The sequence below is a fragment of the Halichoerus grypus genome, chromosome 5, assembly GCF_964656455.1.
Source record: "Halichoerus grypus chromosome 5, mHalGry1.hap1.1, whole genome shotgun sequence".
NCBI lineage: Eukaryota > Metazoa > Chordata > Mammalia > Carnivora > Phocidae > Halichoerus > Halichoerus grypus.
In genome coordinates, this window is record NC_135716.1 from 61,905,821 (window position 1) to 61,928,111 (window position 22,291).

The 22,291-nt window shown below is 39.0% G+C and overlaps 1 protein-coding gene across 1 annotated transcript; it reads right to left on the reverse strand.

Moving 5' to 3' along the window:
• Nucleotides 1-21,199: 21,199 nt before the first annotated feature.
• On the reverse strand, nt 21,200-21,836 carry LOC118546594 (proteasome subunit beta type-2). The gene is given in 2 exon segments (XM_078071681.1): nt 21,200-21,386; nt 21,388-21,836. Coding segments are annotated over 2 exon segments (564 nt in total). The 5' UTR covers nt 21,778-21,836; the 3' UTR covers nt 21,200-21,212.
• Between the last annotated feature and the right edge of the window lie 455 nt (nt 21,837-22,291).

The following is a 22,291-nucleotide window of genomic DNA, read 5'->3' on the forward strand; positions in this document are numbered from 1 at the left end:
CTACAGGCCTGATATCTGACTAATAATGGGTAACTCTACTTGAACATCTCATGCGCACATCAAGAATGATATGTTCAATGCAGAGCGCTGCAGTTTCATCCCTACATGTATCTCTTCCTCTCCCAGTGGTCTCTGTAATTATGACACCATAATGCATCCCATTGCGCAGGCCACAAACCTAGGTTTCATCTCTCTGCATTTCCCCTCTCATTTGTCATATTGAAAATCCTTCCCATAGGGCACCTGGGTGGCTCAGTCAGTTAAGCAGCTGACTTTTGGTTTTGGGTCACGTCATGATCTCAGGGTCGTGAGATCAAGCCATGCAAGGGGTTCGGGCTAGGCATGGAGTCTGCTTAAGAGTCTTTCTCTCCCTCTCCCTTTGTCTCTCCCCCTGCCCCACTCGCACACACATGTGTGCAGGCTCTCTGTCTCAAAAAAAAAAAAAAAAAAATTGAAAAGAGAGGAAAAGAAAAGAAAATCCTTCCTTTTCTTTCCATTTCCACTGTGACCATTTCAATCAAAGCCAATATCATCGCTTGACTGATAAATTCTAAGTCTCAGATCGGGTTCTCCTCTTTCACTCTTGCCCCTCCCTATTCCAGCACAGCAAAAATAACCTTTTGAAATGTAAATTACGTCATGTCATCTTTACTTAAAACACTTCTGTGTCTTCTTATCACACAGAATGATCCAAACTACCTACATGTGAGTAGGGTGACCATGCATCCCACTCGCCTAATTTAATCCTGGTTTATGATTGTCATCCCAGTGTCATTATCAATAACTCCCCCTTTTCACTCTCAAAAGCATTTTTTATTATTTGAGAGAGAGAGAGAGAGAGAGGGAGAGCACAATTGGGAGCATGGGGAGAAGGGCAGAGGGAGAGGGAGAGACAGAATCTCAAGCAGACTCCCCACTGAGCATGGAGCCCGACTGGGGGCTCCATCCCACAACCCTGACATCATGACCTGAGCCAAAACCAAGAGTCAGTCGCTTAACTGACTGAGCCACCTGGGTGCCCCTGCTTCTTCTTACTCTATTTTATTACTTTGCTTAGTTCCCATAGCACTTACTATGGAGAATTTTGTCTACTTTTTCCCCTATTTCGTACATGTACATGTATATCCTGTCCTTAAAGCCAAGTTCCATAGGGTAGGACCTTGTCTTGTTCTCTCTTGTACCTTCAGCCTAGTACTAAATACAAAATAGGGAAACAAAGGTAATATGTGGGTTCTAAGATCAAAATGTTGATAGCTAGCAACATTTACAACTGCATGCTATTTCACTAGAGGAAATTTTTAAAAAAGAAACAGTTATAGTAAAATACAGGAAATAAAGGTATGGAAAATGAGAATTAAAAAGCATAAAAATACCACATATCTGTAGCTAAATATATTAGTCATCACAATGAGCATACGTGGGTTAAATTACCTAAGTGAAAGTTAAGACTCAGAATATAATTCATTATATTTTGATGATCAGAAGTATATATCAAACTAAATGACATGTCTGACTACTTCCTTTTATTCAGATTTTAGATTTTTCACTTCATAGGTGTTTTGAAAATGGTCACAGGACAATTCCCCTTCACAGTTATGCCCTCCAAATAAATATGTTATAACAGAATTATCTTTGTTTGCTACCAAACTGTTTCTTAAAATATTCACAGCCACTGGGCTATAATAAGGATGGGTTATATTAATCATGTATTCGGACAGAAATATATTTTTGACATGCAAGGATGTGACTGATATTCAGGTGAGTAATTTTCAAGGTGACTGAACAGGGCAGCCCATCTCTCTTCTCTGGCCACTCTCAGGTAGCCTTGACGAACCTGCCATCAGCATTAAGCCTGTGGCTCAGATGAGACCCCTGAGAAACAGGATCAGCCCTCTGGTTCCGTTGCGTTAGTCCTGCTTGTACTCACAGGGAATGGTTCCACCAATCCCTTAAACAACAAGTAGACCCAGGAATCTTTCAGGGGCTAGACTGCCTCTGTCACCTATCCCCTTTCTAGACTAATGGGACCTGAGACCCTTTGCTATCCCCTGGATTAGGGATTCTAGTCTTCTCCACGACCAGGTCTGTGGTTAGAAGGTGGCATTGATCTTAGATTTCTTTTACTTTGAATTGGTTCTCTGTGTAAGGACACACTCAAAGGGAAAGAAGGGTTTCTTAGTTGCTATTTTGGAAAGAGTGATAGGAAGGTAATGCCCACTTCCCCCCTTCTTCAAAGATGTCCATGTCCCAATCCTGGAGGCTGTAAATATGTTAGGTTACATGGCGTAAGGGACGTACGGTTGCAGAGGGAATTATGGTTGCTATTTGGCCGATCTTGAATAGGGAGATTATCTTGGATTATCTGGGTGAGCCTAATAAGCAGAAGATGGAGGGAAAATGGAAACAGAGTCCGGAGAAGTGACAACAGAAGGTCTGAGTGGTGCCATATCAGAATGGAACACGCAGTTGCTGGCTTTGAAGATGGAGGAAGGGGCCACAAGAGCCTTCAGAATCTGGAAAAGGCAAGGAAAAGGGTTCTGCCCTAGAGCCTTCAGAAAGTATAGCAGCCCAGCCAACTCATGGATTTTAGCTCAGTGCAAGCTGTGTTTGACCTCTCACTTACCGAACTGCTAAATAGTACTTTATGTTTTCAAGTGACTAAGGGGGTAGTGATTTGTTACTGTAGTAACAGGAAACTGATATAACCTAGAACAAGACAATGAGAACACCCATTTTCATTAGGAAACATTCCCAGACTCAATGCTTAACTTTTCATAATAGAAAGGACCATTTCGTTTTTGCATGCATGCAATAAATAGGTAATCATTTTCCAAGGACTGATGATACCTTCCTGTAAGGAAACATGATTTTGTGGAATGCTTCCTTTTGCACCTTTTGATTTCTTATGCTCTGATAATATGTACAAGGGGAAGTGTTAAGTGGAGGTAGTTATCCATAGGTTTCCATTTTCAGCTGGAGTCGCTTGAAAATTGAGAAAAAGATTACTTCCAGAGGTGGGGGCGGGGGCTTCATGGTCAGCATAAACACTATCGCTCTAATTCTTTATCTTATCTTTCTTCGTAGCTAGTCTTCTGAAGGATAGAAAAAAAAGCGGAGGAAGCAGATACTATGCAAATTGTTTCAGCAGAACATATTACATGCACGTCATTTTAGGAATAGGAAAGGCAACTGGAAAACCCATCCCCATGGGACCGCACCTGCCTGGTGGACCAGGTGTAACCGTATCTGAAGAGCTCCACAGAACAAGGTTTCCTAGCTCCTCGTGGTAACTGAGGGGATTCTATCCTAATGCGTCTCTCCTGTCCCAAGGTGTGTGGAGTAATTATGTTCAACTTGCTCCTGGCTACCATTATGTGCCCCCCAAGGGCCTTCTATCAATAAAAACTCGGGCTTAATTACAGTGGCAGACTTGCTATTAGTCATGGTCTGCTGGAAAAACAAGAGATAAGATAATTCACCTGTAATTTTTTTACAAACAAGCAAAATGTTGTATATATGAAGACACTGCCTCTACTTTCAGAACTGCAAATTAGCCATTAGAACCTACCTCTCCGTGGTCTCAACGTTCCTCTCTACTCCTCCAGAAACATCTGGTTTTACCAGCAGACACTGTTCTCAAACCCCGGTCATGGTCACGTTCCCCCCAGTTTCACCCAGGATTCAGGTTCCTCTTTTCTTCCATATACCTGTTCGTGCCTGGACAGCCAGCAGAGAACACAGTGTGGGAAGACAGCGCGTGCCTTAGCTTCAGGTTCCCATCACTCTGGCTGGGGGCTTTGGCTCCCCCACACAGAGTCCCTGTGTCCCCCCACACCTGACCCTACTCTCAGTGCTTGGGCCTGCTGACTAATCCCTGTTTCCTGACCACTAGAGATAACTTTGTCTCCTTCTGACCTTCTGGAGAGATCCAGCTGTCTTATTTCTTGCAGCCTTGACTGCCGCCTGGGGCTTGTGGTGCTGATTCCTGCCTGGTTGCCCTCCTCCACAGCCACCCAGGTACTAGAACGACAATGCCACAACTGAAGAATGCCCTGGTATGGAATGTCTTACGTTCCACCAGCCTATCATTAGTAGGAGGGTTCTCATTACTTTGTCACATCGTGAAAGATTTTGAAGAGCTTCAGCCTCTTAAAATCAATAAAATTTACTTGGGTCCTGGAGATTTGGACAGGCTTCGAGCAAACCACAGTTTGAAAGCAGTTATTTTTCACACACATACAGCGTTAGCTACTTTATGCGGTAGTGACACTATGCTCCCTTTCTAGGTTACATTCATGCAGAAGCATTTATCGGCCTTGACCTTGATATTGCATGAAGCAAAGTCTGTAAATACGAGACAACGTATGCTCCTCTTATGCAGCATGTCCACTAGGGTCATTGCCATTGATCAGGGTCCCCCTCCCAGTAGGGAACCAATGTGGCTTCCTATCACCCAGCACTGTGGGCAGCCTTTGCCAGACAGCTGGTATTGGTGCTCTTTGGAAGAGAAAGTATTATGGACTTTAAAAAAAAGTAGTAATTAACATCTTTTACTGGAATGGTACCTTACAGCTTAGCAACTGCTTTCATGTTTACTTTATTTGGATGTCACGGAAACTGTGAACTAGGCAGAATAGTTATTACGATCTCTGTTTTACTGGTGGAAAGAGAAGCTCAAAAAGTGACTTTTTCTTTTCTTTTTTTTTTTTTTAAGATTTTATTTATTTATTTGTCAGAGAGAGAGAGCACAAGCAGGGGGAGTGGCAGGCTGAGGGAGAAGCAGGCTCCTTGCTGAGCAAGGAGCCCGATGTGCGACTCGATCCCGGGACCCTGGGATCAGGACCTGAGCCGAAGGCAGATGCTTAACCAACTGAGCCGCCCAGGCCCCCGAAGAGTGACCTTTTCAAGTCAGTTGTTGTATGTTTCACAATTTGGAGTAGAAACCAGTTTTATAAACTCTGACCTGAGTGTTCTATCTACTACATCCCTGCCCTCATATATATAATATATTATACAGACAAGGCAGGGGAGAAAACCCCAAGTGCACAATGATGTCTACTTGGAAGAAAGGAACACCTGTCTTCCATGATGTCCTTCATGACCTTTCTGTAAGAAAACTGGCCTTGCCATACATAATGCCCCAGGCTCTTTATGGAATCCCCACACTCATAACACATTACTGCATAAAGTTGTGCATGTATCTGTCTCTTCTGATTAGACTATGCACTCCACACAGGATATGTCCATATTTCTTTAGGTTTTGGCCCAATAAATAAATCATAGCAGTAGCTAAAATTTATTGAGAACTTCATGTGCGCTATACACTGTTTTAAGTTTTTTTTGTTTAATTCATTTATTCTTCACAAAAGCCCCATGTGAATCTATACACTCTTCAATTTTACAAGTAGGGAAACCGAGTCACAGAATAGCAAGTAACTGCCCCAGATGATATAACTAAAGGATGCAGTGTTACTGCAGAGTCCCCGTAGGCCTCCTTGGGCCTAATGAAGTCCATTTTGTATTAGACGGCTCTGAGTGAGAATCTTCTAGAATTCTACTACAGTCCTTGTTGATGCGTGCACCAAGGAAGTAAATCTCCTGCTGGTGGATTGAATATAAGCAAATCAGGCTTGTTGAGAAGGGTGAGTCTGGAGAACTGATAGACTGAGGTTGGCAGAGGGAAGACAGGGGAACGTAAGAGAAATTGGCAAAAACAAAGTATAGGTAAGGACTGAATTTGGCTACCAGATATACAGTACTGTTAAATCCTCCCACTGAATCTCACCGTTGCAGCAGCAAATACTCAAAATAACCTGGAAGCTAAATATGAACATGTCAAAATGCTCGTCGCTCCACTCGGTGGGCAATACACTGAGGGGAACTTGAGCTCAGGGGTGGTTCTCCATTCTTTCCCACCGAGCAGTCCATGTACTGACTTCATGAGGTAGCTTTTCAGTATCTGAACAGCCAGGCTGGACTCTGTCTTCCCTGTTTGGGTAAGTCCCAGCCAGTATTCTAACTGCTTACAGATTCAGAAGTGCTCTTCTGAGACCCAGATTTACTCTTTTTCTTTCGCAAAGTTTTTTGTATTGGTTTCAGATTTCTTATTTGTAAAATAATGATAAATAACAATACCTACTTTTATTAGTGAGTCATGGGTTAATCTGCTACAACAGAGACCCCTAAAATACAGTGGCTTTAAGATGATAATGTTTCCTTCTTTCTCGTTGAGCAGGCTAGATGTAGCAAGCAGTCCAGGTTAGGTGGGAGCTCTGCTCCACAAGATCATTCCAGGGGAGGGGCGCCTGGGTGGCTCAGGCGTTGGGCGTCTGCCTTCAGCTCAGGTCATGATCCCAGGATCCTGGGATCGAGCCCCGCATCGGGCTCCCTGCTCGGCGGAGAGCCTGCTTCTCCCTCTCCCACTCCCCCTGCTTGTGTTCCCTCTCTTGCTGTGTCTCTCTGTCAAATAAATAAATAAAATCTTTAAAAAAAAAAAGATCACTCCAGGGGAGTAGGTTTCTGCTCTCTTGCTGCTTTACCATCATCATGAATGTTGTCCTCATTTAATCAACTATAACTATGTCATGAGCCAGCCCACTGGAGGTGGTAGGAGAAGTAGAGAGCATCCTTTATTGAGGACGTGACCAGGAAGTTGCTCATATTACTTCCTCTTATAGCCCATTGGCTGAAATTTTGTCACATGTCCAGACCTAGCAGCAAGGGAGACTGGGAAATATTTTTTGAAGCTGGACATCCATGTGCCTAGATAGTACTTGGGGTGGGGAAGTTCTTACTCAGTGAAAGAGGGAAGAGTGGCTACTAGAGAACAATGAGCAGTATTTCCTATGCTAATTTAGAAGGTTGTTTTAAGGATTAATTAAGCTACTATATTTAAAGTACTTAAAGTAGTGGCTGGTGTAAAGTGAATGTTTTCAATGCTTGTGTTAATCTAATAGTTATTTTTATTGAGTGACTATTATGTGCCTAGCATTTGTATCAATGCTCAGAACAACCTTGTACAGCTAACATTATTATCCTGATTTTATAGAGGCTTCACACACACACACACACACATACACACACACACACACACACACTCTCAGACCCAGCTCTGTCTGGCTGTAAATGATATGCTCTTTCTAGTGGGACACTTTGTCTTCACTCTGCCATTAATTTCACCTTCTCAGCTAACTCCCACCTAGAAGTCCTTCCTTTCTAATTATTTCTATCCAAGAGAGGTCACGTTAGAGATAAATGAGAGAACTGATTGGAAAAGCAAGGAAGGAGTGGTTGTTAAGTTAGAAGCTTGAAAATTTAGGTTTTATCTGATGGGCAAAATGGAGCCCAGGGAAGTTCTTGAATGAAGAAGTGATGAAATGAAAGAGATTTTAGGGATAAGCATCTTACCAGTTTGATATTGGTCTGAAGGAAAGTTAGAATAGCTAACTTGTCATAAGCTAGGCATGGAAGTCTGAGAACTCAAGGTTAATGACTGTGAGAATGGAAAAAGAAATTCACCCTTTTGGTTGAACCTGAGAGACCTTATGAAAAATATCTGGGAAGACTTCATTATGGAATTATTTTTGTGGGAAACCATTTTCAATTTTATTGCGACACCATTATCTGTAACATAACTTCTTGAAGACTCTTGCTACTCTTTGCAAACTTAACTTATGCTGTAATTCCCCAAAGAGCATCACTTTTTTAAAAAAGATTTTATTTATTGAGAGAGAGTGTGTGAACAGGGGGAGGGGCAGAGGGAGACAGAGAGAGAGAATCTCAAGCAGACTCCAGGCTGAGCGTGGAGCCTGATGTGGGGCTGGATCTCATGACCCTGAGGTCATGACCTGAGCCAAAAGCAAGAGTCGGATGCTTAACTGACTGAGTCATCCAGGCGCCCCAATGAGCATCACTTTTTAAAACTTCCATGTTATGAATTTAAGAGACTATGGAAATACTGGTAAAATTAGCAGTAAAAAGTGGTGGGAAGGAATGCTGACTTGGGAGGGTAAAAATAATATTTTGTGTTTTCCACATGCTAGGTTCCATATATTGGTGCACAGCACTCAGGTGCAAAAAGACATGCAGAGTATAGATTTGAAGTGAACACAGACACCCAAACCTATCTAATCATCTTTGAAGAAAAGATTGTTTGGAAACTGAATATGCAGGCCAGCCTCAGTTAGGTGATATACAGATGAAGAGAAGCCAGTAATGGAAAAAGAGGCAGAGAAAGACAGCCTAGTGAAAGAAGATTGGATTTTGAGTCAATCCTGATTCTGCAATTTCCTGTTTGACTTCGGACAGCTGTCTTAGGCTATCAGTAGGAAGTTTCCTCCCAAGTACAAGGGGGTTGGACACAGCGAACTCTTAAGTTCTTTTAGAGGGCAAAGATTTGATGTTCCCAGTGAGAAAGTGTGGGAAAGTTTCAAGAGTAAAATATTGGTTAAAACTGTCAAATGCCATGACATTCTACCCATCTCCTGCCCCCACCTGCGCCTTTGCCTCCCCACTTCAAAATTCCAGTACCACAAAAGAAACATTGATGACCATGTCAGTATAAGTAACTGCATAATAAATAATAAATCATAATCATAATGAATTCTGATACCCCATCAGAATTTGACGAAAGCACTGTTAAATTTTATGGTCTGACAAATTTTACTTCTGTCATTTCCTTCCCAAGTTTAGAACGGGTAAGTCACAGATTGGCAGACACGATATTCCAAATGCAAAAATAAGTAGGGAAACCATGTTTTTTATACACAGGTGACTGTCCCCTGGGGGTTGTAGCAGAAAGTCATAAGTGTGAGCCACTTTGATAAAATAGCACCTTTGAGGACTTAAAATAATATCTTTTGATTATAGAGGATTTTGTTTTCATATGGATGGATTTGATTTTGCTGGGCTATCTCTATTTGCAGGAGGTTTCTAGATCTTGGTGCCTTGGTCCCCCCCCTTTTCAAAATGAAATTGAAGGGCTTAGTGTGTAAACATGATATTGAATCTACCTACTGCCAAACCCTAGGGCTCCAACACATTAATTCAATTCCCTCACCAAAGGAAAGAAATTCAAACCTAGCTAGCATTAGTGTTTGATGGAAAAATACAGTTTTTCTCAGCTGAATGGAAAAAAAATCTTGTTAGGAACCAGTTTAACAATGTATTAATACAGTTTTTACAAGTTATTTTTTATTAATCTTTTATGGAAGGATAATTTTTCAATTTACTTTTTTATTGGGAAAGAAAAAATTTGACTTCAGTTTCTCTGTTTAGTAAAGGGGTCTTGCTGATTAAAACAAACATTTCCCTCAGATTTATAGATATTAAATGGTTTTATTTATTTTTTTAGAGACAAGAATTTTTTTTTGAGATAGTAAAAATTAAACCAAACAAATCCTTCTTTAAAAGATTGTTTTAAAGGTATAATCATAGGTATTGGAATCTATATGAAAATATTATTCGTTAGGGTTATGAATATATGCCTTGGAGTCAGAGAGTCAAATCCTGGCCCCATAACTTTCAAGTTGGGTGACACTGGAAAAGCCACTTAAATTCTTCTGGCCTTGTTTTCCTCATATGTAAAATAAAGATGATAACAACATCGATTTCATCAGCTTGTTTGGAGAATTAAAGAATACACATATGCAATTGGCACATAAAAAGAACCACAACTCTAATGCTATTCTCATGACTATTATTATTATCTTAAGTAAGCAGAAACTTAATTAGGAAAATTACAAAACCCTGAAAGTCAAAGCTCAAAATAACCTCTTCAAGCCAAACTGAATATACACTGGATGGAAGAGTTTTTCTTTTCCTGATCAAATATTTGGGGTGGTCAAAAATGTTTCACATTTAGATTTCTTGTTATATTTGTCATTATACTTTTGTAAATTTCTAGAGGAAATTTCAAAAGATGCTATCATATATCTGGGAGAGAGAGCATGGGCAGTTGCATAATTGGTTGGAAAAATGTTTTAATAAGAAAAATATTTAAGAATATTTACCTGTTCTTCTGTTTATTTATGTATCTATTTATGTTTAGCCTCATTCTAAAAATAATGTGTGGTAGTAATTAGGTGATTAAAATTTGACTAGTTAAACTTAATAACTGATGGAAATAGAAATAAGATGTTGGGACAAAGAAAGAATGGGATAGGGAAAATATAACCAAAAATATAAAAATGAAGAGTTCTAATTCACTTAAGATAAGATACATTGAATTACTCCATGGAAAAATAAAACTTAGCATAAACTGAAGTAGCATCCATCTGACAAAGTTCTCTTAGCTTTGTAGCTGAAAAGTTTAATTTGGAAACAAGACACAATTTTCCTCGGCACCCAGGAAATTCAGCATTGCGCTGAAATGTCTCACTATAAAATGTACGACAGCAAAGACGCTCAGATAGGTGAGGTATCAGTGTGATAAACACTTGTGAAAGACAAGCTTTCTTTACCAAATTAATAACGGAATCTAATCAGGAGACCTTAGTTGTACACTTACTAAAGATTCATGTGATCTTCCACAATAGAGGGTACTATTTTAAAAAGAGAAACAAACAAGAATTGGCGATCTTATTTGCCCTAAAAATGCTTGTTAGATTCTTGGCACAGCCTCGTAATGTATGTGCTTTTGTGGAACATACTGTTATAGGTTTGGGGGAATGCCAAGAGAAAAAAGTTATACTCCATTCCAGACTTGTTGGAAACAACAAAATAGCAACAAGCAGTTAGGAAAGTGTGGTAAGTGCTACAAAACTGAAGCAGGTACAGGGTGTTGTCACACAGACACACACACACACACAAGTGCATATACGTACAGATGAATTATATTGGTTCTGAATCTCGTTTCATTTGCGAATTTGAAAGTAAGGCAATGGGATTTCACCTCTCATACTTCCAGCCAGTTACTGTCCTACATACAGCAGCTAATGTTAGCAGAATAACTTGTGAGGAACATCTTTTTAAATACAAAGTTAAGCAATTAATTCTTCATGGGGTGATGCAGATGACATCTCTTCCTGGTAAGATTTCCTAGGATTTCCTAAGATTTTCTACATGGATTTCATACGGCAGATTTCCTGCTTCAGTAGAAAATACTGTTTCTCAACCTAATTTGTTGTTATTCCTCATCACTAAGCTGGTGTGTGATCGGGAAGTTAAGATCAATTAAATTATTAATTAATTACTATAATATATCAAGCACTATTAAAACCATTTTAATACTGTCCTAAATCTAAGTCTACACCACTGTTTTCCAAACTATCATCCGTGGTCAAGTCCGTTGGTAAACATTCCATATAAACTATCTCTCTACCCCCCAGAGATGCAGAATACGCATTAGAATATTAAACGCTTTTATAAATATGTATTTAAAAAACTTGTTTAACATGGGGTTTCCCAGGCTTAATAATGAAACAGCTTTTAAAGAACAGCTATGAGCATGTTATTGGACTCTGGACTTTTGTGGAATAGAATCTGGATACTCTTGCCAAATAAAAATAGTGTGGACTGTTGTTGCTGGACTCCAAAATCAAATATAAAGGACCTTTGGAAAACATGCCATCCTATAATATAGGCACCCCCTCCCTTCATGATTACAATTAATGAAAATAAAACAAGCATATTCCAGTGTATCGCTACTGCAGCTTCCGATCAAGGAGTGGTGTCTTTGTTACCACGAGGTTGGTAGAACCCTGTAAAGGCAAGTTCTTTGAGAGATTTTGTAAAGGAGAAAGAATGCTTACTCTTATCTTCGGCCTATGCAGAAGGTGGTTTGTTTTGCTTGCTCCTAAGAGAGTAACTTACAGTTCAAATTAGGACAGTTTTGAGAGTGAGAAGGGCACCATTACGAATTACATAGACCCAGGACTGCCCTATGCAAGCTTGGCCACCTTGTTCTCTCTACAGACCACTGCTTTCCTGCCCCGCTGAGGCGATTAAGAGGGTCAAAAGTGAGCTTGTTGTTGAATTCCATAAATTTAGTAATGAAAAAAAATCAAAGACTAAACTATGAAAAAGCATTTACAATTGCATGCCCCTTCTCAGTTGACTAGTTTATAGTGTCCACAGAAAATTCCTTGATAATAGTGACAACTCTTTTAGATGGAAAATATCATAAGGCATGAAAACAGGAGAGTGAAAAGATGAATGACTAATGGAATAATAAATAGAGGTTTTTAAGGGAATTTTAAAAGGGAAAAGAAGGGACACCTGGGTGGCTCAGGTGGTTAAGTGTTCAGATTCTAGATTTCGGCTCAGGTCATAATCTCAGGGTCATGAGATTGATCCCCATGCTGGGCGTGGAGCCTGCTTAAGACTTTCTCTCTGCCCCCCCCCACCCCCAATCTCCTGTGCAAGCACTCTCTTTCTCTAGATAGATAGATAGATAACTAAAATGGAAAAGAAAGTCAGGAAACAGAGTTCCCAAGAGCTCCCAAGTTACAGGATTACTTGGGTTTTGCACCTGAGGGATCATGAGTACAGGCTGATGAACTTAGAAGCTAGGTTTGAATCCTATTAGTTGTGCAGCTTTAGACAAATCATTTCTTTAAATCTCTGTCTTCTTCTTTGCAAAATAAAACATTTCATGATACCTCACAGGGTTATTGTGAGGACTGAAGAGGCAGTGTGTATGGAAATGCATTGAGAATCCTAAAGGCACTACTCAATACTTGTAATTTTATCTAATATTTTACACTAAGTAATTACAACACCACCTCTGAAAATTTCCTAACTGCCCTTCTAGATTTTCTGCTTTTGTGAGGCAACGAGGAAATCCAGACTAAGTATCTCACCAAGTTCTACATTTCTGTTCCTACTCACGCCCAGAGAGAGATTTTTTAGAAGTTTTCTGTACCTGGGGGCATGAAATAATTTCTTTAAACTAGGCTGTAACAGGGAAGCAAAACAAAAAGAATAATTCCCTGGGCAGACACCCAACTGATAAATGGGCTGTGTGTACGCAACAGTCACAAGGTGGATGGCCGACGCCATGCTTTCATACCAGACGGTGGCACCTTTCAGAGGCCTCAGCATGGTCCCATTTCAAAACACTTATCCTTCAGACGACATTAATAGGCTCATTCCTTGCCAAAACTTTGTTGCTTGTTCTTCAGGGTAAACCAAGGACTCTCTTTAATGACTTTGCTTTAAACAGCTTGATAAACAACATCAACAATATCTTAAAAAACAAAGAACCTAGGACACTTTGAGTTTAAATTAAGCGATTTTAAACATGTTTTCCCTTTTCTGTACCATATGTGTCTAATGGACATAACTCTCCCACTCCACCACTTCCCTGCTCTCCACTCCGTCTACCTCTTCCTCACCAAGACAAAGAAACTTTGCATTTACTTCACTTATTCTATCATTTTCCACTTCACTTTTGTGATTTTCCAGATCCTGGCAGATATTCTATATTTTGTATGTTTCACCTTCCTGTTTGATTTTGTATTTCTATCCAGGATGAGAGTGAGTGATGAGTGAGGATGGAGAGTTATTTCCTTGAACTCTTTTCACGACTCTGGAAGGAGGGAACAGCATATAGTGGCTGCAGCGTGGGAACAAAAATAAAGGGCACAAAAGAATAGCTTTGATTTGAGATGCTGATAAATACTGAGACTTCCAAAGTGTAATGTCTGGTTTTTTTTTTTTTTTTTTAAGTTTCATTGTTACCTTCCGTGAAAGTTCTGAATGATAGACTTTTCAATCATCCTGTTACGTACTTAGAGCTAGTTCTTGCAGAATGTTAGAAAAATCTCTTTTTTACCTCAGCTTTAGTTCTCTACCAGCCTCGGGGTACTGTCCCTATATCCCTACAGACAATGCATTTTTTTTTAAGTTCTTAGGATTATTTGTATATTCAAAGGAGGCCAGAACAAGGAAATCTCAAAGTAATTAAATTCTTTTTCTCAAAAGATTTATTTATTTATTTTAGAGAGGGAGAGAAAGAGCGTGTGTGAGTGCGTGCATGGTGAGAGCAGAGAGGCAGAGGGAGAGGGAGAGAAGCAGACTCCCCGCTGAGCGGGAACCCCGATGGGGGGGCTTGATCTCACAACCCTGAGATCACGACCTGAGCCAAAATCAAGAATTGAATGCTTAACGGACTGAGCCACCCAGGCGCCCCTCAAAGTAATTAAATTCTAATGATAGAATGTGAGACATTGTGGAATGGGGATTTTTAAATAACTGGATTGCTTCAAATCACTTCACATCACTTAGGTAAACACTTACTCTGCCTACATGTAGCCTGATGTCTCAGGTTCCACAACCCATACATATAACATAACAAATTTATGTTTAAGGTATTGACATTGTCCAACACTGGGAAATGTATCAGGCCCCAAGCTTGGAGTTGGAGATTTAAAAATAAATGAGGCATAGTCTCTGTCTTTCATGGATCGAAATCTAATTAAATAGTAACCAGAGAGGGGAAGGCGACATTTAGTGAAAGTCTAGTTTTTGCAGGGTTCTGCAATATGTCGTCTCACAAAACACCAAAAATCACCATGTAGGGTATAATACATATGTGCTATCCTTAATTCCTGTATTCAGATAAGGTATTTAAGACTCGGGGAGGTTCAATTACTTGTTTCAAGTTTTATAGTATAATGATGAATGACTTAGGTTAATTAAGGAAATCCATAATCTTTGGGCAAAAAAATTTCCAGAAGAGAAGAGTTGGGCTTTCAGAAAATCTTTGAAGGAAATGAAAATATTGCTTGCGGTCTTCAAAGTCTTTAATCTATTTCCAGATATCAAAATGTTCTGTATGTAAATGCTTAAATGGCTACATTTATTGTCAAAAACCATGCTTAATTATTGTGGGGGAAAAAGAAAACTTGCTTTAAAAATTGAATTCTGAATTTTGAAAAACATTCCATATTCCTAACAATATGAACATATTGTTCATAACAATATTCCATCCATATTTCTAAATACCTGACAAATTTAAAAAATTGTTTTTCCAAAGGATTAACTTGTGGTCCTTTTGCATAGCAAATATAATATTGAAAGTGATAACACTGAAAAGCAATTTCCTAAGTAACAGTCAATTAATTAGTAATGTCCAAATATTTAAAGCTATAAATCAAACCATTAGCCTGTTAAGTAAAACATATTCTAGCCTTCCAGCTTGACAAATAAGACTTAATATAACAAATAAAATGTATGTGTGAAGTTACATTATTAATATAACTTAAAATTGGCAGATATCAAAGATGACTGATTTATTCTTGTGCTTGTTTAAATGTTCTGATGATGGGCTAGTAGTATTTGGATGAGTGATCACATTCAAACATACACAAGTTATAAAATCTTATAAACTAAATGCATGAGATTTATTTTTTCTTTTAGAAAAATCATTAATTTATATTTTTTTACTGGAACATTTTGAAAGTATGTTATTTTTGCTCAAATTCTGAAATTTTCTTATGCAAGAATCTATTGAATTCAAGGTATCAGAGAGGAAGGATTTGACAGGCTAATTAATTTGTCCTTTTTCACACCTAAAAGTTTCGACCTTTTAAATCTTGCCCACACTCCAAATCAAGGTCTCTCTCTAACACATCAGAGCTGCAGTCAGTGGTGTATGGGAACCAGCTCATATGAGCCTGAGAAAATCCATTCATGGCACCTTTCCCAATTCCGTGGTCAGTGACATCACTTTGGGAGTCTGAAACCTGCCACTGGTGGGAGTATATATATTTTGGGAATCAGCACATGATACAAACCAGGTTCCCACTATACCTTTGAGCTTGTTGTTAAACATCTGAATAGCGCTGGTTACAGGTTGCTCTGAGTATTGGTTTGTGAGTGACAGAGGTGAGCGCGTGCCCTTTAATAACTATTTTGTGCTTGGGTTTGTGATATTCAGAGACCTCTGAAACACTCTTGCCTCTCTTGCCTGGGTCTAAGGGCAACTCTGATTTCATTAGGTTGTTCTTCTCTTTAAAGCTGTCATTTCCTGTAATTCTCTAAACCAAAAAAATAATTTTAGGGAGATTATGAGTTTTCCCCTCCAAAGAGACTATACATTTTACCCATACTCATCCTATGACAAAATAAAGTTATGTGTTAGGCACCACACTGTGAAATAAATATCCTTTCTTAGTCTAAATTGATATAATGTTCTTAAATGTTTCTTCTTTTTCATGGTTACTAGAGAGATTTCATGTTACTGAGCATTGATGCAATTAGAAAATGGAATATTTCTGGATAAAAATACCTAAGGAAGTGTGCGTGTGTGTGTGTGTGTGTGTGTTACTAAAATGGTATTAATTGTTTAACTCTTAGAAAGATGGATTTTAAACTTGAAAAGATTCTTGATTAGTAGAAAGAAAGATACTGATAAAAAGATAGAACATTGTAGGAAAAATAGGACTGGTCAGATTAGCTTTGTTAAATTACACTTATGTAGTACATTAAAAAATGAAAAAGTTCACCCTATAACTCTTGTTTTAGATAATATAAAAAAGAGAAAATAGGTTGGTTGCCAGGAATCCAGCATGGTAATTAAGGACTGATATATAAAGCATAGAAGGAATTTGTGTAACTACCTAACACAAAGCAGATCTTCCAAAGTAGAATTCTTTCCATCTTGTTCTTTATATGATAAGTATGCTTAGACCAGAGCCCTGTCAACTCTTATAACATTCTCAACTATTCATACATTTCCCTCCAAGGCAAATAGATTAGTAATTCATACTTGGACTTCATGAAAATACTATCATAAAAAATATCCTGACATATGTTGACTATCAAAGCTAAGTACTGTATCTTTTCCTCCTAGAATGAATTCAACTCAGTTGATTAAGTGTGCTAAATATACTATAGAGTTTACATTATAAATGAATTTAGTTCAAAATGCTTTTCTGTGCATATTTTTGTTTATAAAAATAAGCTTGTATAAAATTATGCTCTGTGTTTAAACATTGGATATGGAGTGAGTGTGTTCTCAGTTTTGAATTGGGGGTTTGTTTTCATAGTTGAGCAGGAAGCTATTACCATTCTGTGAGAAGCAGAGTAGAGATGCTAGGAAATAGAACAGAATATGCATTTGTTCCTTGGTTTCCAGCATAGGAGAATGCAAGGAGCTATGCAGTTGTAAGTTTATAAACGTTTATAATGCCTTATTTACCCAGCCTTACTTTCCAATGTCTGTTTACTCAAATTTCTGTCTATCATCTCGGTCATTTTTGCGGTAAATTACTTGGTCTACGGACAAGGGACTTCAGGAAGGACTTTACTACAGGCTTCATGGCATCCAGTTCCAATCAGAGCTCCCCATATGGCATCCCTTCCACACACTAGTACCATTTCCACTTGTCTACCTGCTTTGTCCTTTGCATGATAGTGCCATGTGGCCTTGGGTAAATCTCTACCTGACACTTGAGATGATCATTGTGCAGGGCTCATACCTTCAGCTTTTTCAAAAAGGAGACACTAGAGTAAAGAGTGACGTGGGAAATGAGTGATGATTTGTAAAATGTCATTGCAATCCTATTCTATAGACCTAAGTGTGTGATCAGACTGAGATAGAGAAGGGGCAAGGTTCAGCTGCCTTAAGTGGAATAAAAAGAAAAGAGGTAGTGGAGAGGAGGCACAGGGCCAGTGAACAGAGAAAAGAATCATTAAAATAGAATTTTACAAAAAAATCATGGTTTATAGTCAATGTTTCATGACTGAAGAGGTATCATTTAAGGTTACAGAAAGTCGGGGTACTTGGGTGGTTTAGTCGGTTGAGCATCCGACTCTTGATTTTGGCTAAGGTCATGATCTCAGGGTCTTGAGATCGAGCCCCAGTGTTGGGATCAGGGCTCTACACTAAGTGTGGAGTCTGCTTGTCCCTCTCCCTCTGCTCCTATCTCCACCTGAGTGCACTCTCATTTTCTCTCTCAAATAAAAAAAATAAAAAAATAAAAAAATAAATAAATAAAATCTTTAAAATAAACAAACAAAATTACAAAAAGTTCTTTTAACTTTTAGGCCTTATTAGAACTACAGAAAACAAATTGGTGGGTCATCTCATAGAACACTATTTTTTATATATCAGACATGTTTGTCAGTAATAAAATAAGAAAATGCGTCTATCCTGATTATACCATTTATTGATTTTATCCCCTGACATCTTCCAGATAAGAGAGGACTGGATCACCTGCTCACGAGGCCCAGGTCTTGGTAGCTGTTTGTAGTGGCTGTTGTAAGGGCACTGTCCAGATCAGCTCTTCCTGATCGACACTTCGTTCCCCCAGCTGCGGGGAGCAAGGGAGGCTGATGGCTGTCACCTGAGTCATTCTGTGGGAATGGCCCCAGGCAAACAAGAGGCACCTCACTGGAGGACTCACACCAACTCCTTGCCCTCCTCCTAGTGCTCCTTGCCTCCTCCCCAAGGAGCCCATATCCAGTGAAGGTCCAGTCTCTTTGACTCCATGGGACAACACTGAAGGGCCACAGCTCCAGAGCTCCATATGGATTTGGTCCAGGCCTTTGTTGAGATTCTATCACATTTCACTTCCCCTCTCTGCCTGATCTCACTTCCTTCACTGCCCCAATACATGGCAATCCTAGAAAACCACCCACACCCAAATCTCTGATTTGGTCTGATTCTCTTGATGTATCCCGGGTGAAAATTTGGTCTTACACAGTTTGATGTGTTCCTCCTCACTGGGGCTGACCTTACCGGTCTGCGCACCTGCATGGCTGCAGTGGGGCTCAATCTGTGAGCTCCTAACATCACAGCTTTTTTTTTTTTTTAATTTTATTTTATTATGTTATGTTAATCACCATACATTACATCATTAGTTTTTGATGTAGTGTTCCATGATTCATTGTTTGCTATAACACCCAGTGCTCCATGCAGAACGTGCCCTCTTTAATACCCATCACCAGGCTAACCCATCCCCCCACACCCCTCCCCTCTAGAACCCTCAGTTTGTTTCTCAGAGTCCGTAGTCTCTCATGGTTCATCTCCCCCTCCAATTCCCCCCCTTCATTTTTCCCTTCCTACTATCTTCTTCTTCTTCTTCTTTTTTTTTTTTTAACATATAATGTATTATTTGTTTCAGAGGTACAGGTCTGTGATTCATCAGTCTTCATCACAGCTTTTTTTAAAAAGTATACACTCATATATAATCACCGCTCCCAAAGTGAGGCCGTTATATTAGAGGAACTTCGTCACAGGCTGTGGCAAAACTAGCTCTTCTTCAATTTTTAGGTACATATATTCAACTGTATTTACCCAACCTTATGATGAATTTCACTTTGGAGCTTTTGATTTTCCTTCTTACCAGCAAATCTTAGATCAGACCATGAGAATCCACTGTTGGGGAAGGTTTGGGCAATATGGAACCACCAAAGAATAGGTGTTCCAGGTCTTAATCTTTTTCTCCTGGAATGTTCTTTGGGTATTATTAAGATTTGCCTAATTCCCCTACCCCATTATCAAGCCTGTAAATTCAAAGGTATTGGAAAAGGGTTCTCCACTAAGCCACAAATGATCCTGATACACTCTATTCAAATCATCATAACCAAGAGGGAACATTCAAGAGTTGGGGAAGAAACAAAGAAAATCTGCTCCGAAGTAGGTTTTTGCTCATCCACCTAAGCAAAGAACAAGCTTGCAGCATCCTTCACAAAAAATAAAATAAAATAAAATAAATAAAAATAGGATATAAGCTCTCCTTTCTGATAACATTTATTGCTGTAGAGACAAAGGCTAAATAAAAGTAGTATTAATGATAAAATTTAAATTATTAATGATGGAAATTGCTCCACTTATTCTTTATTCATTAGAGATTTTAAAAATCTTTCCTTAACAGCTTTAATGAGATGCTTATAAATTTTTCTTTTGCAAACAATACACATATTAAGACATATTCTTTTTTTTCCCTGAGTCTAGTCCTCTATATAAATGTTTAATAGTTTTCAGATTTTGTGATTCTGAAGTGTTCGTATCTCTCTCCCCATCCCCCATCTTTCATTCCTTGCACCACTTCTAATCTCCCTGGGCTTTGCCTTTGTCAGCTTGCTTAAACAGCTACCTCCTAATCCCATATAAACCACTGGACTTAAGTACAAGACTTTTTTGTATTTTTTTTATATATTCTAAAGTTTTAATGTAAAATCTCTACTCTTCTACCACATAATTTATCATTTTTCAAACTTTTGGTTCTCTCTTTTTGGAATTATAACCAGTAGAAGAAACTTAAAATTCTAACAACTTGCCTATACTGGAACATAACTTCTTGTGGATGTCAAAGTAAAAGTAAAGAAATAAATGAATGTACACTGGTATTTCAAAAAGAGGGTATTTTTAAACACATACATGTTCTTTCTCTGCTTTGTGTGTATATTGTTAATTTTGTGTGAAATACTCTTTCCTATTCCGTCTACCTGACAAAATAAAAACCTGCTTATATATGACTACTTTTTTTGAAGCTTTCTTCACAGCCTCTATTTCCTTGGCTCTCTTCATGAACCATCTCTGCATTGTGTAGATGTTATTATGATCGCAGCTACCTTTTACATTACTTATTTATTTTTACTTGTCTTTGGGATTTTACTTGACTCTGGGATTCTTGAAATAAAAATCTATGTACTAGTTATCCATGTATTTCCAATGTGTAGCCCAGTGCAGAGTATAAATAAGATGTTCAGTGAATGCTGGTGAACTCTTGAATAAAGGTCTAATTAAGATGGGGAATGAATCTATTTCTTATTACCTAGCAATTTTTCAAGATGGGTTATTTTCTCATAATAACAAAGGGCACATAAATGGGAAGAAGTCATTCTGAGTTAGTTGATGATAAATACTCTTAGTTTAAAAAAACACTACTCAGAATAACCCAGCTGATTGAAAAATAATAGTTGCACTGTTATTAATAAACCAACCTCTTTGTACAGCTTTTGTTGTTGCAAACCCCTATCCAAAAAAATCTATCTATAGAAAACATTAATTTTGGAAAGGCTATTAAAAGAAAAATGGCAAATTACTGAATGGGATAAAATCTAAAAACCCATCCCCCATGTGGGATACTTTTTTCCCCCCAATTTATCCAGATTCAGCTTTATTGTGAATTAATCATCTATGAAGGATGAGAGTCAAAGGAATAGAAAAAGATAAAGGAGGCCATCAAAAAAAGTTCCCTGGCAAATGGGAGGGAGGGCATGAGGTTAGGAGCCCTATTAGGGGAGGAAATGTCCTGGTCCTAGATGCCATTTTGGTCAATGATTGGGACGTTGAAGGTTGGTAGATTCAGGATGAAACATTTCTGGAGCTCCTCTAGATATTTCCCAAGAAGTTCCACTGCCCTCTCACAAGAGATGGTTGGTGTGTAGTATTGGTCCAGAATACTGAGAGTCAGGAAGGCCCCATAGCCATGGGAAGGCTGCAAAAGGAGCCTTGGTCAATACTGCCAGGTAGTCCATGTAGGAGAGTGCTGGAACCTCATGCCCATCATAGCCGGCCAGGAGGAGGTGGACATGGTATGGGATCCGACTCTGAAGACAGTCAGTCATGTTTCGGCATGTGAAATTAGCTGCTGCTATGGGAGTCCATTCATAATGATTTTGCATCTTATAAAGTGGCTCATTTTGCTGAATATATTCTGCAAAGTGTACTGTGTCTCCAGCCTCTCCAACACAGAGGAATAAGATTTCTTCACTCCTCTTAAGCATCTTGTCATGATCGTCCTTCATCTGGACAACACCGTTAGTGGCCACCTGGCTGAAGGCGAGAAGGCCTTAGTTGGGGCCCCAGATGAGGTACTCCATTGTGGCGGGAGACCAAGAGGACAGAGCGTGGTACCTGCCGGCTTCTCAACCTCACCTGAGAGACATGACAAGGGACACTTTTATGCTCAGGAATTGCCTAAGAGGAATTGCATTTATATTTTTACAGATATTAATGCATTCCTGTACCTAGAAGTAGTAGATGTGTGCATATCATGGCTTTTGTCTGCTCAGGTGTAACTGTACCATGGTTTTCCTGCTCTTTCAAAAGGAGGATGGGTTACAGCAGGGGAATTAGAAGCTAAGAAACTGACAACACATGCTTGTCTTCCAATGGGATTCTAATCCCTTAAAAAATAAACCTGGGCTTCATCCTTACGATAATTCTCTGCGTGAGCCATGGGCCACAAGGTGCAATCCTACATCCCTCTTTAGTTTTGATGAGACAGTGTCGTGTGTTTCATGGCAAGATTCAAGGGACTCTTGCTTGGCTGTTAAATTTATTCAAACTGAATGATAGAATTTTATAACTGGAAACAATATTTGTATCATTAAA